Source organism: Mercenaria mercenaria, chromosome 17 (genome assembly GCF_021730395.1).
Source record: "Mercenaria mercenaria strain notata chromosome 17, MADL_Memer_1, whole genome shotgun sequence".
NCBI lineage: Eukaryota > Metazoa > Mollusca > Bivalvia > Venerida > Veneridae > Mercenaria > Mercenaria mercenaria.
The window spans coordinates 20,655,308-20,674,266 of NC_069377.1; the positions used below are offsets into that span (position 1 = coordinate 20,655,308).

The 18,959-nt window shown below is 34.0% G+C and overlaps 1 protein-coding gene across 1 annotated transcript in view; it reads right to left on the reverse strand.

Moving 5' to 3' along the window:
• Positions 1–430: 430 nt before the first annotated feature.
• The window catches only part of LOC123536061 (xanthine dehydrogenase-like), an 85,725-nt gene continuing 67,196 nt past the window's right edge, over positions 431–18,959 (reverse strand). Inside the window, exons 28-34 of the mRNA XM_053529220.1 lie at positions 9,984–10,112; positions 8,174–8,304; positions 4,397–4,540; positions 3,766–3,889; positions 3,387–3,483; positions 3,061–3,168; positions 431–1,404 (exon numbers count right to left, since the gene is read on the reverse strand). Coding sequence (XP_053385195.1) covers positions 1,337–1,404; positions 3,061–3,168; positions 3,387–3,483; positions 3,766–3,889; positions 4,397–4,540; positions 8,174–8,304; positions 9,984–10,112 — 801 coding nt within the window. The 3' untranslated portion in view covers positions 431–1,336. The remainder of the gene's footprint in view (positions 1,405–3,060; positions 3,169–3,386; positions 3,484–3,765; positions 3,890–4,396; positions 4,541–8,173; positions 8,305–9,983; positions 10,113–18,959) is intronic.

Consider the following 18,959-nt stretch of genomic DNA (forward strand, 5'->3'; position numbering starts at 1 on the left):
GTCACGGCAACCAGAATTCTATATAGAATGAAATTCGTTTATCATCTTTGGTAGATAATCATCCTAGGAATATCTACTATAGGCTTCCAAGAAATGGTTTCAGAGAAGTAAAACTGTTGATGCAGGACGACGCATGTCGAACTCTGTATACTAATAGCTCACCTTGAACAAAGTTTGTGATTTAAAAAACAAATAATCAAAGTTAAAGATCAGTTCCTATGGTACTTAAGTGAAGTACAACGTTATATCCGGCTAGCACTGTAATACTGTACCACGTCAATTTCTTTTCTCTTCTCTTTTCTTGCATGCAGAAACATTTTTATATTCATTCTTATTATGTACTTCTCGGGTATGTGGGAAGGATGTATTGGCTTCCCTCAGTTAGTATACTATTATTTTCAAATCATCGCAGATTCACAAGTTAGTCATAAACAGTATTGAATGTTTTTAATGCCTTTACATTTAATTGTTTCAGAGGACTGAATAAAAATTACAAAATCCCAGAACAACTGATAATCATTTTGGTACCGCTTTACAGATTACATAACACAATATATAATGGCATAATATGAGCCTCAGTACAGTAAACATTCTCAATAACATTGCATAGTCAATCACAGTAATTTGTTTCGACAACCATAAGTTTGACATATAACTGGTTAACATTTACCAAGTCTCTTAGTAATTAATCTTTTCCTCACAATATCTGACTGGCCAAAATCATTGTATTTGACGTTAAATATCCTAATTATACAACCCAGGGAATGCTTATTTACATCAATATTTAAATCACTAACAAACAACTGAAATTTACTAAGAAAATAATTGAATTATATTAAAATATACACTACAGCATAACCTATGTTAACAATATTTTTTAAGAGCAACTGCCCACTTCTATAGCATAATCATCTCTCCGGATAGACAAGTGTAAATTACCTGCTCCTGAAAAACACGTTCTGAACAACAAACAGCTTACAGGCTTCCTTAGAAAGTAGTTATAAAAGTCCCTTTTATGACATGGATATACTTAGACAAATAATTTTATCAATGCAAAATAGATACTGTTTCTTTAAGACTATATACATTTGGTCACGGCGTTAGAGTATTTCATTTAAAACTAGGATCTACATTTTTCATCTGATGCTTTTCAAGAGAGAATGAACAAATGAGGCAAAATCGCTCTCTTCTTGCTATAATAATAATAATAATAATAATAATAATAATAATGTTTCACCCAATGTCAGTCAAAGGTTTCACAAACTGGAGTAATATTTATTGCAAAGTCTTAAATATCTTGAGTACCACATGTTTAACTATATTCTCTTGAGGTGCTTTATATAGCAAATTGCGAGGGATCTACCAAACACGCCATCTGTACCTTTTCAATTGTTGCAGGTGGCTCTGGAAAAAATAAGGATAGGATTACAAAATGAATAGTTATGACAAGCGTATATATCTCGTTTTGTTACTAATGATAGCGTGGCAACGTTGCTGAGTTTCACATTCACCTTAAAGCAGCATGCCAGATTTGGCTAAAAAAAAATCTTTCTTTCAAATTGAAGTTTGATCATATTATGAACATTAGAATATGAATTTTTGTTTCTAACATATTTTAAAAGTTCCAGATCCAAAAAAAAAGATGACCGCGTCGGGAATCAAACCCCGGACCGCCGCGGCAATAAAGACATTTTCCCGTCGTCGTAACCAATAGCGCTATAGCTGAAGTAGTGAATAATGACTTCAAAATATAGATATTTATAATCGAGACAGTTTACCTTGAGTAAAAGCGTGACAAACGCTTTTCAATTTTCATCGTAAAAAGTAGTAAAATTAGCAAATTCTCAAGTGTTTCCATAACAGAAAGTTTGTCAGTAATTAAGTTTTAACACCTTCTTAAGAAATATAGCATTTATTTCAAGATATCTAAAACATTATTTTTTGTTGCTGTCGAACGATCTGGAGGCATGCTGCTTTAAAATGTCGAAATTTCATTATGTAGTTTATCAAAGTTAACAAGGCTAAAAGAACAAAGAAAAAATACAGGGAAACTCAGATATGACTTGATATTCTACATATGTATTTGGTTCTGGCAATTTTCTTTATACATTTTTTGCGTAATATCATACTCACGTTCGGACACGACATCTGTTACCCGTAAATATGATACTATGCCTAAACTGTTATTGATGTGAATTCGACTTTACTGTTCATTCAATGATGTGCGAGACATAATTCATGTAGGCTTTGGCACATTTTTACCAAACGAATGCCTAGGTATAGTTTTTTTGTTTTTATTTGTTATTATGATGAAACTACATTACTGCCAAGAAACGGATTAAACAATATTCTGTATCCCCAAATAGCACGTTTGCATTACACGAACACAGATTTAGAGCTAATTAAAGAAGAGATCAACATCAATAATACTACAGATAGACAGTCGCATGGGAAGTTTATGATGTTTCCAGATCGGTATTAAGGCTTGAATTACCTAAACCAATTACTTGATATGTGTAAAATATATAATTACAGAAAAGGAGATGTTTCTGCCCTCAAACAAAAAATGCTACTAGCTTTGTGAAGGTACCATTCATGCCTTGCCACAGTAAAATCTTTACTAGATTAAAGCAGCATCTTATTTTGGCAAAGTTTACAGGAAACTCCTCATTAACGTGCAAAAACACCTAGTTCTGTCAAGTGTAAACATAAAAAAAATCGTTACCTGAATTTCGATAGAAAAGATATATATTGAAAGATACAAGTAAAGTTCCCTTAAATGTATTTGTTATAGATCTAGTTACGTTCAGCTATTTTCTTGAGAACACTTTCAAAAGTTTGATAACCATAGGCAAAGTAAAACTAAACTTGAACTTATCCCTCGTTAGATAGCGTTACCAATGCTTCTTTGAAAATAAAGCTTTTATTTGAATTCAGAACACAACAATCCTCTCGGTCGTCAATTTTTATAAAACACGCAAAAAAGTATGTTGTGCCTTTGCGCATGTTTAGACATATGTTTATATCTTATTTTTTATACAGTGAATAGTCTTTACTAACGGAAATCAAACTCCCCAGTCTGTCCTGCATCTTTTCTAGCCTCCTCTATGCAGTTTCTCAATGCAAAGAACGTTGAACATGCTGTATTCAGTGGAGGTTCTCCACTTGCTGAAAACACCAAACACGTTATAATGTAAACTTTGTTCACAACAGAAATGTTGTTTAGAATTGTCATCCAACGAATACAGATGAGATAGTCTGCCTTTATAGGTGAATTAAGAAAATACTGGATTAAAGTTTATGATATTACACGAATGGTATTTATTGAAAAAATAATAATATCGACATTTAAACTATTTATTGTAAAACGGAAATTTCATATTTACCTTTCGATCTGAGTACACCAGACGGATTCGGTGCATTCTTCAACAAACTTATCCTGAAGTCAATTGGTATGTCTTTGTTTGTTGGTGGATGGTATCCCTAGAAATGCAAAATAGTACAATGTATACAGAAAACAGCAACATTGCAAAACTGGAGAAAAACTACGGAATGGGAAGGTCACAGGAAACAGTCAAATATCAACTGCAGTAATGACAGAAAATGGAGTCCGTTAGCAAATAAAACTTCAGGAACCACCAGAGAACTTCAAAAGTAATCAAAAAGTGTATGATCATACCAGCTGAAAACAAGATGCACATAAAACAGAATTAATGTAACAAATGATTAAATGATGTATATACACAAAAATGCTGGTGGCTTTACCCAAGTATCGTTATTGAACATTTTTCCTGTCTTTGGATCGTAGGCTATCTCTTCTGTTAGACTGTAACCAAGACCCATCACAAAAGATCCTTCAACTTGGCCTATATCAACAGCAGGGTTCAAGCTACAAAACAAACAGAACAGAATGCAAACATTATTATAGTTTTACTTATCTGTAGTATATTTGTTATTTAGAACTGAATAGGTATTCCGTAAATGTTTTCTTGAAGGTTGAGCTAAGTAAATAGTATGACAAGTAGACCCCGTTTGACGATTTCCATAAAACATTTGATAACCAAACGTACTTGTACAGTAAATGAAGAAAAACTATGTTCTTTCTGTAGAACCTTCCGTATTCAATGTTTGTAAACTAGTAATGGGTCAACGAGATTATTATCTATGTTAGTCTTAAGTTTTATTCGTCATAAAAGCAAGCAGGCGTAAAGTCCTCTATTTTCAAAACATGTCACCTTTATTGTTCACATTAAGTTAACTCAGTGACAGATAGGTGCATAAATTTAATTAAAACCATCTCCTAGCTCGTGTATTTGTAGTCAGATTAATCGTTTCATGCAGATATGAAACATTGTAGGTTTATTTCTATATCAAATTTTATCTTGCATACACTAACCTTTCCCCACAATCATATACAATGTCCACCCTATTGATTTGGTATTCACCTGTCAGAACGTCTAGCTCTACCTCCGAACATGCAGCGCCGTAAGAATAGTACGTGATAATGTCGCCACCATTTTCAGGAATAATTCCGGCCACGCTGAAATGAAAAAGTGTCAGGGCAACATATTTTTCAGATGCGAATATATATTTAAAGCTTTCAAATTATTTTTGATTGTAACAGACCTTCAACATAAGACTGAACATGTCAAGGTTATTTTAAAAAGGCGTTCTACGTTTTCATTCACAGCAGCAGTCTTTTAAGAGGGCCGTGTGGAGACGTATCCTTTTACTTGGTGTTGATATCTTTTCTGGTATTTTGGATAATAGATTCCATTCAATGACTTGGTATTGTTATATTTCTGGTATTTCCATAATGGATTCCATTCAATGACTTTGTATTATTACATATTCTGGTATTTGGATAATGGATTCCATTCAATGACTTTGTATTATTACATTTTCTGGTATTTGGATAATGGATTCCATTCAATGACTTTGTATTATTACATTTTCTGGTATTTGGATAATGGATTCCATTCAATGACTTGGTATTATTACATTTTCTGGTATTTGGATAATGGGTTCCATTCAATGACTTAGTATTGTTATATTTTCTGGTACTTTTGGATAATGGGTTCCATTCAATGACTTTGTATTATTACAATTTCTGGTATTTGGATAATGGATTCCATTCAATGACTTTGTATTATTACATTTTCTGGTATTTGGATAATGGATTCCATTCAATGACTTTGTATTATTACATTTTCTGGTATTTGGATAATGGATTCCATTCAATGACTTTGTATTGTTACATTTTCTGGTATTTGGATAATGGATTCCATTCAATGACTTTGTATTGTTACATTTTCTGGTATTTGGATAATGGCTTCCATTCAATGACTTTGTATTGTTATATTTTCTGGTACTTTTGGATAATGGATTCCATTCAATGACTGTGTATTGTTATATTTTCTGGTACTTTTGGATAATGGATTCCATTCAATGACTTTGTATTATTACATTTTCTGGTATTTGGATAATGGATTCCATTCAATGACTGGGTATTATTACATTTTCTGGTATTTGGATAATGGATTCCATTCAATGACTTGGTATTGTTACATTTTCTGGTATTTGGATAATGGATTCCATTCAATGACTTGGTATTGTTACATTTTCTGGTATTTGGATAATGGATTCCATTCAATGACTTTGTATTTTTATATTTTCTGGTACTTTTGGATAATGGATTCCATTCAATGACTTGGTATTATTACATTTTCTGGTATTTGGATAATGGATTCCATTCAATGACTTGGTATTATTACATTTTCTGGTATTTGGATAATGGATTCCATTCAATGACTTGGTATTATTACATTTTCTGGTATTTGGATAATGGATTCCATTCAATGACTTGGTATTATTACATTTTCTGGTATTTGGATAATGGATTCCATTCAATGACTTGGTATTATTACATTTTTTGGTATTTGGATAATGGATTCCATTCAATGACTTTGTATTGTTATATTTTCTGGTACTTTTGGATAATGGATTCCATTCAATGACTTGGTATTATTATATTTTCTGGTATTTGGATAATGGATTCCATTCAATGACTTGGTATTATTACATTTTCTGGTATTTGGATAATGGATTCCATTCAATGACTTTGTATTGTTATATTTTCTGGTACTTTTGGATAATGGATTCCATTCAATGACTTGGTATAATTACATTTTCTGGTATTTGGATAATGGGTTCCATTCAATGACTTGGTATTGTTACATTTTCTGGTATTTGGATAATGGATTCCATTCAATGACTTAGTATTGTTACATTTTCTGGTATTTGGACAATGGCTTCCATTCAATGACTTTGTATTGTTACATTTTCTGGTATTTGGATAATGGCTTCCATTCAATGACTTTGTATTGTTACATTTTCTGGTATTTGGATAATGGCTTCCATTCAATGACTTGGTATTGTTACATTTTCTGGTATTTGGATAATGGCTTCCATTCAATGACTTGGTATTATTACATTTTCTGGTATTTGGATAATGGATTCCATTCAATGACTTGGATTTATTACATTTTCTGGTATTTGGATAATGGATTCCATTCAATGACTTGGATTTATTACATTTTCTGGTATTTGGATAATGGATTCCATTCAATGACTTGGTATTATTACATTTTCTGGTATTTGGATAATGGGTTCCATTCAATGACTTGGTATTGTTACATTTTCTGGTATTTGGATAATGGATTCCATTCAATGACTTAGTATTGTTACATTTTCTGGTATTTGGACAATGGCTTCCATTCAATGACTTTGTATTGTTACATTTTCTGGTATTTGGATAATGGCTTCCATTCAATGACTTTGTATTGTTACATTTTCTGGTACTTTTGGATAATGGATTCCATTCAATGACTTGGTATTATTATATTTTCTGGTATTTGGATAATGGATTCCATTCAATGACTTGGTATTATTACATTTTCTGGTATTTGGATAATGGATTCCATTCAATGACTTTGTATTGTTATATTTTCTGGTACTTTTGGATAATGGATTCCATTCAATGACTTGGTATAATTACATTTTCTGGTATTTGGATAATGGGTTCCATTCAATGACTTGGTATTGTTACATTTTCTGGTATTTGGATAATGGATTCCATTCAATGACTTAGTATTGTTACATTTTCTGGTATTTGGACAATGGCTTCCATTCAATGACTTTGTATTGTTACATTTTCTGGTATTTGGATAATGGCTTCCATTCAATGACTTTGTATTGTTACATTTTCTGGTATTTGGATAATGGCTTCCATTCAATGACTTGGTATTGTTACATTTTCTGGTATTTGGATAATGGCTTCCATTCAATGACTTGGTATTATTACATTTTCTGGTATTTGGATAATGGATTCCATTCAATGACTTGGATTTATTACATTTTCTGGTATTTGGATAATGGATTCCATTCAATGACTTGGATTTATTACATTTTCTGGTATTTGGATAATGGATTCCATTCAATGACTTTGTATTATTACATTTTCTGGTATTTGGATAATGGATTCCATTCAATGACTTTGTATTATTACATTTTCTGGTATTTGGATAATGGATTCCATTCAATGACTTTGTATTATTACATTTTCTGGTATTTGGATAATGGATTCCATTCAATGACTTGGTATTATTACATTTTCTGGTATTTGGATAATGGATTCCATTCAATGACTTAGTATTGTTATATTTTCTGGTACTTTTGGATAATGGATTGCATTCAATATCTTGGTAGTGTTAAATGTTCCGGTACGCTTGGGTAATTGATTTCTTTCAATGACTTAGTATTGTTATATTTTCCGGTACTTTTGGATAATGGATTCCATTCAATAACTTGGTATTGTTGAATTTTCTGGTACTTTTGGATAATAGAGTCCATTCAATGACTTGGTATTGTTATATTTTCCGGTATTTTCGGTGCGCGAGGTTTGTTGCACTTTTCAAAACTGAGATGTATCAACTTGCATAGTTGCGTTCTATGTTTTGAAACTATTTATTTATAAAGTGGGTGTCAGCAGTGTATAAGCACTAGTTGTTGCACATTTCTATAATGTTTGAATGAAGGTTTAATTCGTGAATGGCTTAACATTCTGTATATAGAATTATGTAAATACTAAATATCGTATAAATCAGAAACCTACCTGTATCTTGCACTTAGAACCACGTTATCATAATAACATTTGTCTACCAGGTCTAGCCATGTAGGGTTCACCATTTTGTCTTTGACAGGTTTCATGTTAGCAATGATCTCATTACAACAATGTATAGCACCCTAAAAGAACAAAAATGTATCTACTGACTTACATGGTGCGATGTTTTGTAATGAAGAAAACCGTTATTCAAACGAAACATATAAAAGTACACGAAGGGCAATACCTCAAAAATCAACATCTAACAGTGAAACGTGTAAAATGTGTGCAAGTTGACATGGAACTGGTCGTTTCTATGACCAGCAATAGTATATTCTGTCTATGTCCAGTTTTTACTTTGATTTACCGGATCAGTAACGTTACATCAAAAGATGTTTGATAAGGCAATTTACTTTTAAATTGATCAAAATGTCATACTTGTGTTATAGAATGCTGCAAGATCGATAAGCATTTTATAAGTTTCTGTATACCTATGAAAGCAGTGTATCCTGTATGAACATAGTTGTTTGCTTATTAAACAGTTTCAATGTTTATTTCATATACTTTTAGTAATGACTTGAAACCACGGAAATCGCGACAGAGCTTGGAAGTAAAAAAAAATTTGAAATTACAATTTTAATGTTATTAGTCCCCTACTGGTTGTAAACCAGTCTCAGGGACTATAGAATTGCGCTTTTCCGACCGTCCTCATTCCGTTCGTCCGAGCTTACATTTGCATACTTAGTGGCTATATAGGAATTATAGGTGACTATAAGTTTTCTTTGTCATTCACTCCGTTAGTTTTTATGTGGCTATTTTTCTTTTACGTGGCTAAAAGAATAATAGTCAGAACAAAAGAGTAGCCACATAAATACCCATATGTAGGAACGTCCGTCCGTCCTTTCGTCCGTCCGCAATTCCATGTCCGGGCCATAACTATGTTCTTTATCAAGTGACTTTAATATTACTTGGCATAAATGTTCCCGATGATGAGACGACGTGTCAACCGTAAAACCCAGATCCCTAGCTCAAAAGGTTAAGGTCACAATTGGAGGTCAAATGTAAACTGGGCGTTTTTGCTATCCCGTCCACAATTCTGCCATCCATGAAGGGATTTTAATGTGTCATGCACAACTTTCAGACCCTAGCTCAAAGGTCAAGGTCACATCTGGCAGTCAAATGTTAACATGGCAGGAATAGGGCCTGTTTCATGTCCGGTCCAGAACTTTGTTATTACTCAAGGGATTACAATATTACTAAAGCAGAGATGTTCTCCATAATCAGACCGCATGTCATGCACAACACCCAGAACCCTAGCTTTAAGGTCAAGGTCACACTTTGAGATCAAATGTCAACAGCTTTTTTTGACTGTCCGGCCCATAATCTTAGAGCATTTCATTGATATTAAACCAAATATAACTATATAGTCTTTTAGTTTAACATGTCTTCTTACCAAAAATTAAAAATATTAAAATGTTATGCTACATATAAGAAAAATAATCTGTTCTGAAAAATATCACCATCTAAAATGTTCCAATGAAAATTACCGTCTAGCAATGATGCGTATGTAGACATTTTCTCAATAAATAAAACTAAAACCTGGAAATTCAGAATGAAAATGGTCTAGATCTTTTCTCAATTCAATAAGAAATATAACTAAGCCAAAAATATAACTGCCACATCCTCATATGACACAGTATACCAGATTTTATCAACAGCATAGAACTACATTTTTGACTTGTAACATTGAATAGTCACTTCTTTTTGGTGTAATCAGTCCTTTTAGATAAAAATCTATCGTCACTGATAAACGTTTTCTTACTTTGCAACACTCTTCACTTGTGACGCTTCCTGCTGTGGTACTATTGTTCGCACTCATTTTAGAGCTGGTCGTCTTTACTGTCACATGGTCTATGGGTATACCAAGTTCATAAGCAACAACTTGAGCTACCTGTGTAAAAATAGAACTTAAATTACTGTAGTAACTGTTTTAGTAAGCTACTGATATAACAAATTCCTACTGAACGTTGGTTTAGTCAACTACTCTACTGACAAAAATCCTACTGAAAAAAAAATGGTTTTAACTCAGCTAGCCAGTTGAAATAAACAATTTCTTTTAAGAATTGGTTTCTAAGTCGGCTAATCTGATAAAATAAACAAGTTATACTAATTAATGGTTTAGGCAACTACTCAGTTGAAATAAACAGTTCCTACAAAGCACTGGTTAAGTAAGCTACTCAGTTGAAATAGACAATTTCTTCTAAGCATTGGTTAGTCTACTACTCAGTTGGAATAAACAGTTCCTACTAAGCACTGGTTTAGTAAGCTACTCAGTCGTTTAAGCAAGCTACTCAGTTGTTCAATATAAACAATTTTAGCATTGATTTAGTCAACTACTCAGTTGAAACAGTATAATTTATGGAAAAAAGTTCCTTTACATACTGTTAGATCGCTGTAAGAAATGTACATTTTGTTTTTTATTTTGATATAAAGGTATGTGGTCACCACCTGCCTTTCATATAAAAGCATTTATAAAAGCTGTTTATATCATACGATTTCAATATTGTTTCTAGTTTTACTTTTCTGTCAATACATATCAGTTCAACAATTTGAACCAATCATACTCGTACTTATGACAACATTGGGCAACAGGATACGGAAATCAAACTTTAAAAATACCTCCACTGGCAATCTAACATGTATTAATTGCACAATGGATAAAAATATGTAATCAGAATTTACAAACTTTATTTCAGTCTTATCTATGTATATTTATGAAATATCTATCAGTAAAACATGCACATGGCAATGCTTTAGAATTATAAGAAACTACACAATATATATATATTATAAAACACAAACATATACATGAACCATACATAAGATAAAAAAGTAAGATTCGTCCATTAATAATTACATTGAATGGACCTTAAAACTTATTACAATACATCAGATAAAACTTGCTATGTGAGTGAAAATGTTATAAAGACAGCAATTATCCGCTGCAATAAGAATGGTGAAGATCAGATTGATAGACATTTCGTTATATTTTATTAAGATATGAGAAAGTAAGAAGAGTACAGACAAAATATTTCAATAAAAACTAAAACATACTGTTAAATCTGTTATACTTTGATTAAATTTGATGTATGCACAGGCCAAAAGGCATATTTCCAGGATACAGTATCACTCCCAATTTTTTCTGCAGAACACATATTTTTGGTTTTTAATTTAATAAATATATGTTTGCAAGTATTCTGATCAAATCCAGATTAGAAAGGGAATTTAGGCCAATTTCGACGAAAACGTTCGAAGTTCTTTCCTGGCTTCTAGAAAATCTACCCTTCCGTGGAAAACAGAAGCTAAAAGGTAGATGGGAACGTAACCATTACACTATTATATGCTAGCCTAATAAAGACCTTCTGGTCTACAAGGTGAAACATGAAGGTGCAAGAACACTGCAGCGTACCCTGCTCCGTTCCTTCGAGTCAACCACTGATGCCTAGAAAGTGGTATAGAAACACTTCAACCAATGATGTGCCAATGATGACGATCACGCAAGAAAGAATACCTCAAATGCACCTTACAGCATCTCAATGTGGCATCCTCCAGGCAACAAATGTCTGGTAAATGTTATTTTAATATTTTTAGATAAACTGAAGGACGTTGCATGATTGTCATGCATATAATATATCTCTTTAAACCTGATATTATGATCTATATTAATGTATTGATCCTTTAATAACCAGTGCCAAGAAGCATGGTTACTGTAGCTGAACCAATATCATAGTTATCTATCCGGAATTACAGATGTATTGTGGAGTGATTCATTTTCATTTCAGATGACCTTGATTTGCATATGTCTTGACCCTTTGGCATATGCAATAAATGATGTTTTAAAGATTCAATGGAGGATATCATAACTAGAAAATACGCCAGATTTAACATGTTTCAAATTGAAGTTTGATTACTAGCGTACAGGATATGAAAAAGAAGGGAACAGCGATTGCAATCAATGACTTATAGGTTGAAAATATGTTACATTATAATATAACTTATCATGCATGTTGATTTTGAAATGAAGTTACACTTCTATTTTCATTTTTTTCAGAACAGGGTTATATATTATGTTGATGTATGTTCCATATTAACGATTTATTATCTTGTAGGCCTACATACATGTTTTTGGACAAATGGAAGCGAGACTTTGAGAATTTATACAATGGAACAGACAGCAGTGAATTTGATTTTGTGCATTATCATCAAACTAAAGTTCATAAGTTGCTTATAGAAAACAATATGAATGATCCGCTCTATACACCGACTATAACGCTAAATGGAAATATTACGTTTGAGGAAATAAGCAAACTTGTTATGAATGCAAAATCTCGTTCTGCATGTGGATTTGATGAAATTCCATATTTCGTGTTGAAGTGTCCTTCATTCTGAAAGTACTATTTCAGTTAATATTTGATACAGGTATCATTCCTTCTATTTGGCGAAAGTTTATAATTTGTCCTATCTTAAAGGATGCTTCATCAGACAAGAGGGTCCCCATGAACTACAGATGCATTAGTTTGTTGTCTTGTGTGAGTAAACTATATACTGGATTTATCAATAAAAGACTGTGTCAGTATCTGGAGGAAAACGAAATACTAGAAGATGAACAAAATGGATTTCGACGGAACAGGTCTTGCGAAGACGACGTGTTTACTTTGAATGGGATAATACGTAACAATTCCACCGTGTTCACGGCATTTATCAACCTACGTAGATGCTTTGACTTTATCGATATAGACATGATGCTGTACAAATTTTATTGCTGAATGGAATTGACGGATAGCTGTATACTTCTATCAGAAATATATACCAGCAATCTAGTGCGTGTGTTCGTGTGAATAATAAGCTAACAGACTGGTTTACATGTATCTCAGGGGTGAAACAAGGAGATTCGGCGTCGCTGGCCATCTTTTCAATATTCGCGAATGACCTAGTGAAGGAGGTCAATGGCCTTGATCTTGGGTTCGACCTTGATGGCAGAAAACTTTGTTGTTATATGCCGATGATATAGTTTGTATCGCAAAAACAGAGGAAGACCTGCAGCGCATTCTAGACAAGTGACGTGACTGGTGTAGACGATTGCGCGTACTTATCAATACTGATAAATCTAAATGTATTCATTTTCGTCGAGGTCGCGCTACGACTACAGAGCAGTCATTCAAAATTGGTGAAAATGTTCTAGAACTTGTCGACAGTTACAGATACCTTGGTGTGATGTTTCATTGCAAAGGCGATCTTACTCAGAGTGCTGACATTTTTTCTGTTATTTCTAACTTCCAGTTTGATTTTCTTAAAAATGGGTATTCCGTATTGTAGCTTACAACTCGTGAATAAACACAATACTGCCGACAATCCTGCGTAATGATTTAATTAACTTCTTTCATATCTGTATCCAATACAATCTATAAAAATACAAAAGTAAAGTGTTTGTTTATTATCGGGTCACCACTACTGAAAGGGCAAATCATGTTGGCTTATATGAGATACATACATATATTTGGCAACATTACTCCCCACTTCCTGTTTTTTAATGCTAGGTGCCAGGCAGGAAAGTAACCAGTAACCAGTAACCATTAATTAACTAGGCTGCGGATCGTCAACCGATCTCTCTTCAGTAACAAGATCCGCCTCTAACAATTAAGGCTCCAACCTTCGACCTCCCGAATACGGGACAGCTGACTTATCCATCAGGCCACCGCAGTTCAATACACTAATTCTTTACCTACCACTGACCCTTTATGTTTAGGATGAGTTATTTCCATCATTGCATTCGACTTCTCTTATCATAATTATTATACAATAATTATACAATACTGCTTTGAATATATTAAATGTGCATTGTATCTGTGATAACGTTTTGCAGTTTGCAGGGTTCTACTCACGAAAAAGGGAGCCCGCTCAGAGTTGACATTAAAGCCGGAAATATTTTTTTATAATGATTCCTATATCGATTCTGTCAAAAATACGGCCTGTGTTTCACAATTAAATACGAATAGGCAAAAAAATCCGTATTGTATCTTAGGTATGTATGTATGTATGTATGTATGTATGTATGTATTATTATTATTATTACGTTTAAAGGCGCTTTACATAGTTCAAATGCAGCCACACAGGGCGCATAATTCATCCTCTACTAGTACAGACACAGAGCGATCTGACCAGAGGGACAGAGTGAGACAAAGCCCCCACGACAGAGAGATCAGAAATCAGATACAGGCTTGTCCGGCTAACTTAGCCTAGCTCGTTTTGTTCTTTAACGTGCCCAGTGTATAGCACTGATACACGCAAGGATTGCCTGGGTTCCTGACCAGTACACCTCTAGTTGGGTGGGAAACACTGAAAAGCGTTTCTGAAAATTCCCGAGTAGCTGCCGGGGATCAAACCCCCGACCTCAGGATTGGAAGGCCAGTTTGCAAACCACTGAGCTATCCGTCCACCCATAACATTGACATTATGTATACTTTCATTTGATATGCATGACCTGGTCTATAAAAACTACACACAGTTCTATTTTAACATCGTTAAAACATTGAAGGTTTCGATCGATAACTTGCACGCCTCGTGTAATCCGACCCGGCAAAATTCACTAGAGCACTACTGCATCCCAGACAAGCTACTGTTATAATAACCCTATTATATTTACCAGGAGGACGGGAAATACAGAGAGTTCCTGGAAATATTGGGAACCAGCATAAAAAGAATCAATTTCAGACCTTGTTTAATTAATTAACATGTTCCACCTTTCGCACCATTACATGCAAAGATATGAAGGAAGTAGGTTACCTTGTTACCAGGGTAAAATTAGTTGAACCGCAGCATTTTTTTTGTATTTCGTGTGATTTAATGTTTTAATTGCTACAATCTCAATTCCGTTTATCTCTGTCCCTTCAAGTACAAGTTTTATCAAGGTTTTAAGTACATGACCCTCCAAAGGTATTTTATATTGAAAGAAGAAGGAAAATACGGAATTTAACACTTTTCAGTGTATTTTGGTTTCATTGCTGTCCGTATACGTATAGAAGTCTGCATAATTGAAAATTTCACTAGTATGCGCGTAAGCTGTCTAACATAAGCTTAAAATGTAAATGTCGCGGAGCTCGTGTTTCCATGGTAACGCATTTTCCCTCATTTTTAATAAACTATGTACGAAAACTGGTTTTTCGACGGCTTCAGTGCCATTCTGTTAATGGCCAACATGGCAACATGGAATATTTGGGTAATATAATTAGCAAAATACCAAGCACTGTACATGGTACCCTATTTTTCTTAAATTTTAAAGTAACCATGGCAACAGAGCTGTTTAAAATAGCATATATCTTGCTTTTTATCGTAATTTCTTATAAAAAATATTAAATAAAATTATCTTTCTTGTTAATGTAGCTTTAAAACATCTTACCTCTAACGTAAGAAATATTTACGTGTTATTTGCATTTATTTAAACAAATTTCACAGCTTAAAATACTTACAGCAGTACCCCTCGTCTGACATTTTTTATGGAAAAAACGTTCTGCTTGCTACTATTATTCTCACGGATATTGTTGAAATGCAAATAAAAAGCCGAAGCTGTGGTCCTTAAATAGACCAGTGTCAACGCTTTTGAATTTTACATTTAGATATATAGGTCACGGGCTTCGTTTCCATAGTAACATCAATTTAGTTCAAGAATACACAACTTTCTACTGAAATTTGAACAATTTAAGAGCTTAGTTTTAGTATATAATAACAAATTATCAACGGAAAGTGGAAGATAGGTATTACAAATAAAACTGCCCAATTTTTATTTGAAACTGGCCGTAATAAGTAACCTTTCACCCAGCTATATTCCCAATAACATCAGTTACCATCATCCATTTTCTTACATTCCGCATAACATTTCGATATAACTACATAAAAGAAGCAAAATATTGATCATTATTCAGAGCGAAATACTCATAAAAATATTTCAGCAAATAATGGCTGTTTAAAAAATAATTCAAATAAAGAAAATGCACAGAATTACGTACTTTCAATATAAAACTTTTTAATTTTGCGCGGTAACTGACACGTAACGTCATGGCGGTAATGACGTCATTTTAAGACAACAATGTTTTGAAGCGTTTCTGCGGCAATTTATTCATTATTTTTGCATTATTTAACAAATAATCAAGTCCTTCGAGTGGTTTATCGTCTGATTTACCACGGTTCAGAGTTTAGATGCGTAGGAATTGAACCACGAGGGCGTTAGCCCGAGTGGTTAAATACTGAAACATCTGAACGATGAACCGTGGTAAATTAGACGATAAATCCCAAGAAGGCCTTGATTGTTTTCATTCTGACATGCTCATTGATATAATTTAATAAATATTATGCTGGACTTCACTTATGCGAGGAGTAATGTAGCGGACGTCATGCGGTAATTTGACGTCATGATTGACGGCATTATGCTCTCTTACCGGTCCGCGTGTCAACCGTTGTTTATCGCAGAATATACAGAGCTCGATTTTCTTCTTTGTTTAACTGGAAATCAAATCGAGCCATGTTAGAATAAACCATTCAGATCGGAGACAGGTTCATGATTTTTTTCAGAAGAATGGATATACAAACACATTTAGTTTGTCGTAAACGTCGTCGTAAAACGTCACGTTAGCTTCGGGTTGGACATGCGCACATACAAATATTAAGGTAACCTACCTCCTTAACAAATTTTAACATTACTGAATAGTTGGCATTGGTAACGTATTGAACAGTCAATTAGAGTGTATTATTGCCTGAAGCATTATTAGTTTGACAGGTTCTTGTTTTCAGTCAAAGCATTTTCCTCCAGTTTTAACTTCAACATGATCTGTAAGCATAAAGTGTTTATATTCATAACCATTACATGTTTGAAGTAAATATGAAGCAAAAAATATCCGTTTTGGAATTTCTATTATATCTTTGAAGATTGGTCTAAAACTCTTGTAAAATGTAAATACTGTAAGACCATTGCGAAGAGTGTGCTACAACCATTGATCGGCAAATCAATGCATGTCAACGAGGAAGAAACATTTCTCTGAAATAGCTGACTCTCCAAACAGAAGTACAATTTATAAATTCATTTGACCATTAAAACAAACTTTCTAATGTTGTACCAGTACCTTATGCAGCTAAATATGTTTGGGATATATACTGAACAAAACAAGAAACTTCCCATTTCTGTACACATTTCTTAATATTATAAAAAGAAATCAACATGTCATATGGCCTACATAGTTATGTTCTGGAGAGCGATTATGTGTCAAATAAAACCAATTATAGCTAGATTGTACTATTACACAAAAAAGAAAACGTTGAACTCGATTTCCTCGTGCATGCACCTACCAGTATAATCCGTGTTTATAAAATCAAACCTTTCAGTCTGATTTAATAGAATTTGTTGTTAATAAGAAAAAGACGTGGAAAAAATTGAAATTTATTCACTTTTCTTTCTTTTTGATATACACAGATTTACGTAAACGTGCCATTGGCATGCTTAATGCTGGTATGGCGACGACTGATGTTTCTAGGGTTGTTGGCAGTTCTGGTCGTGCTATTCGAAATCTTCGGTAACGTTTTCAAGCAGCAGGGCGTACGGAAGATTCAACACGAAGTGGACATCCGCACGTCACGACGCCTGGACAAGACCGCTATATAATGAACACCCATCAAAGCAATCGTTTCTAAACTGCCACTGCCACTGCTGCTAACAGCCTGGTACACAAAACAGCTAAATATCTAACCAAACTGTACGCAATCATCTACGCGAGGGTGGTCTACGTGGATGTCGTTCTTACACTGACCGTGTTAAGGTAACAATGGAATAGCGTTCTCTTTTCCGACGAGTCGAGATTTTCCATTCATCGAAGTGATGGCAGGCTTTGACTATACCGTAGAAGAAATGAACGTTATGCCGACTGCTGTGTTCATGAACGTAATCGTTTTGGGGATTGAGGTTCCGTTTAGGTCTGGGCAGGCATTGCGCATGGTTATCGCACGCCTCTCGTCGCGTGCGATGGAAATTTGAATGCTCAATGCTACTAAGATGAGATTCTTGCGAGGCATGTCACCCACTGTTTCAAAATAATGCCAATATCACTCTGTTTCAACAGGATAATGACACGTAGTGTATGCCCATGGCTGCAGACTAGAACTAGAGTGAAACAGACTCAAAACCCTACATGTATACAGTTACTTATGTTGTTATAGAAAATGAAAAAAAATGGAAGTAATGATAAAAATCCGAACTTGATTTTATACGATTGTTTTGCCCATTGGTTAATTTACTTGGACAAGACATCTCCCCAATGTAAGTGGTAAATCAGGTTGTAGAAACAAACAAATATTTTAGCAACCATCAAATAGCGGGTCTTCTTTAAGAAACTCTAAAATCAGTCAAGCTAGAACTACTTACTGAAACACGCGCGAGCATCAGTTTTGCATGCAATGAGACATACCCGCGAAACAGACCTTATATAATTGCCCACTGTTGCCAAGAGAAGATCAAACTAATACGCAATCTCATCCGTAATATGTTGGGTAATTTAACAACACCAAACGTTTTCACCCAGTGTACCGTGGAATAAAACTATATATGAACCAAATGGAAATGCCCAGAAACACTTCAACTTATGCCTGAATATAAGGATCTTACATGTCTGCCTGTGTAAGACGGGGTTTCCCTACTAGAGGGACAGTGTGGAATGGAAAACCGAGCGTTAGCGAGGTATTTTATCCAAGCTGTCCC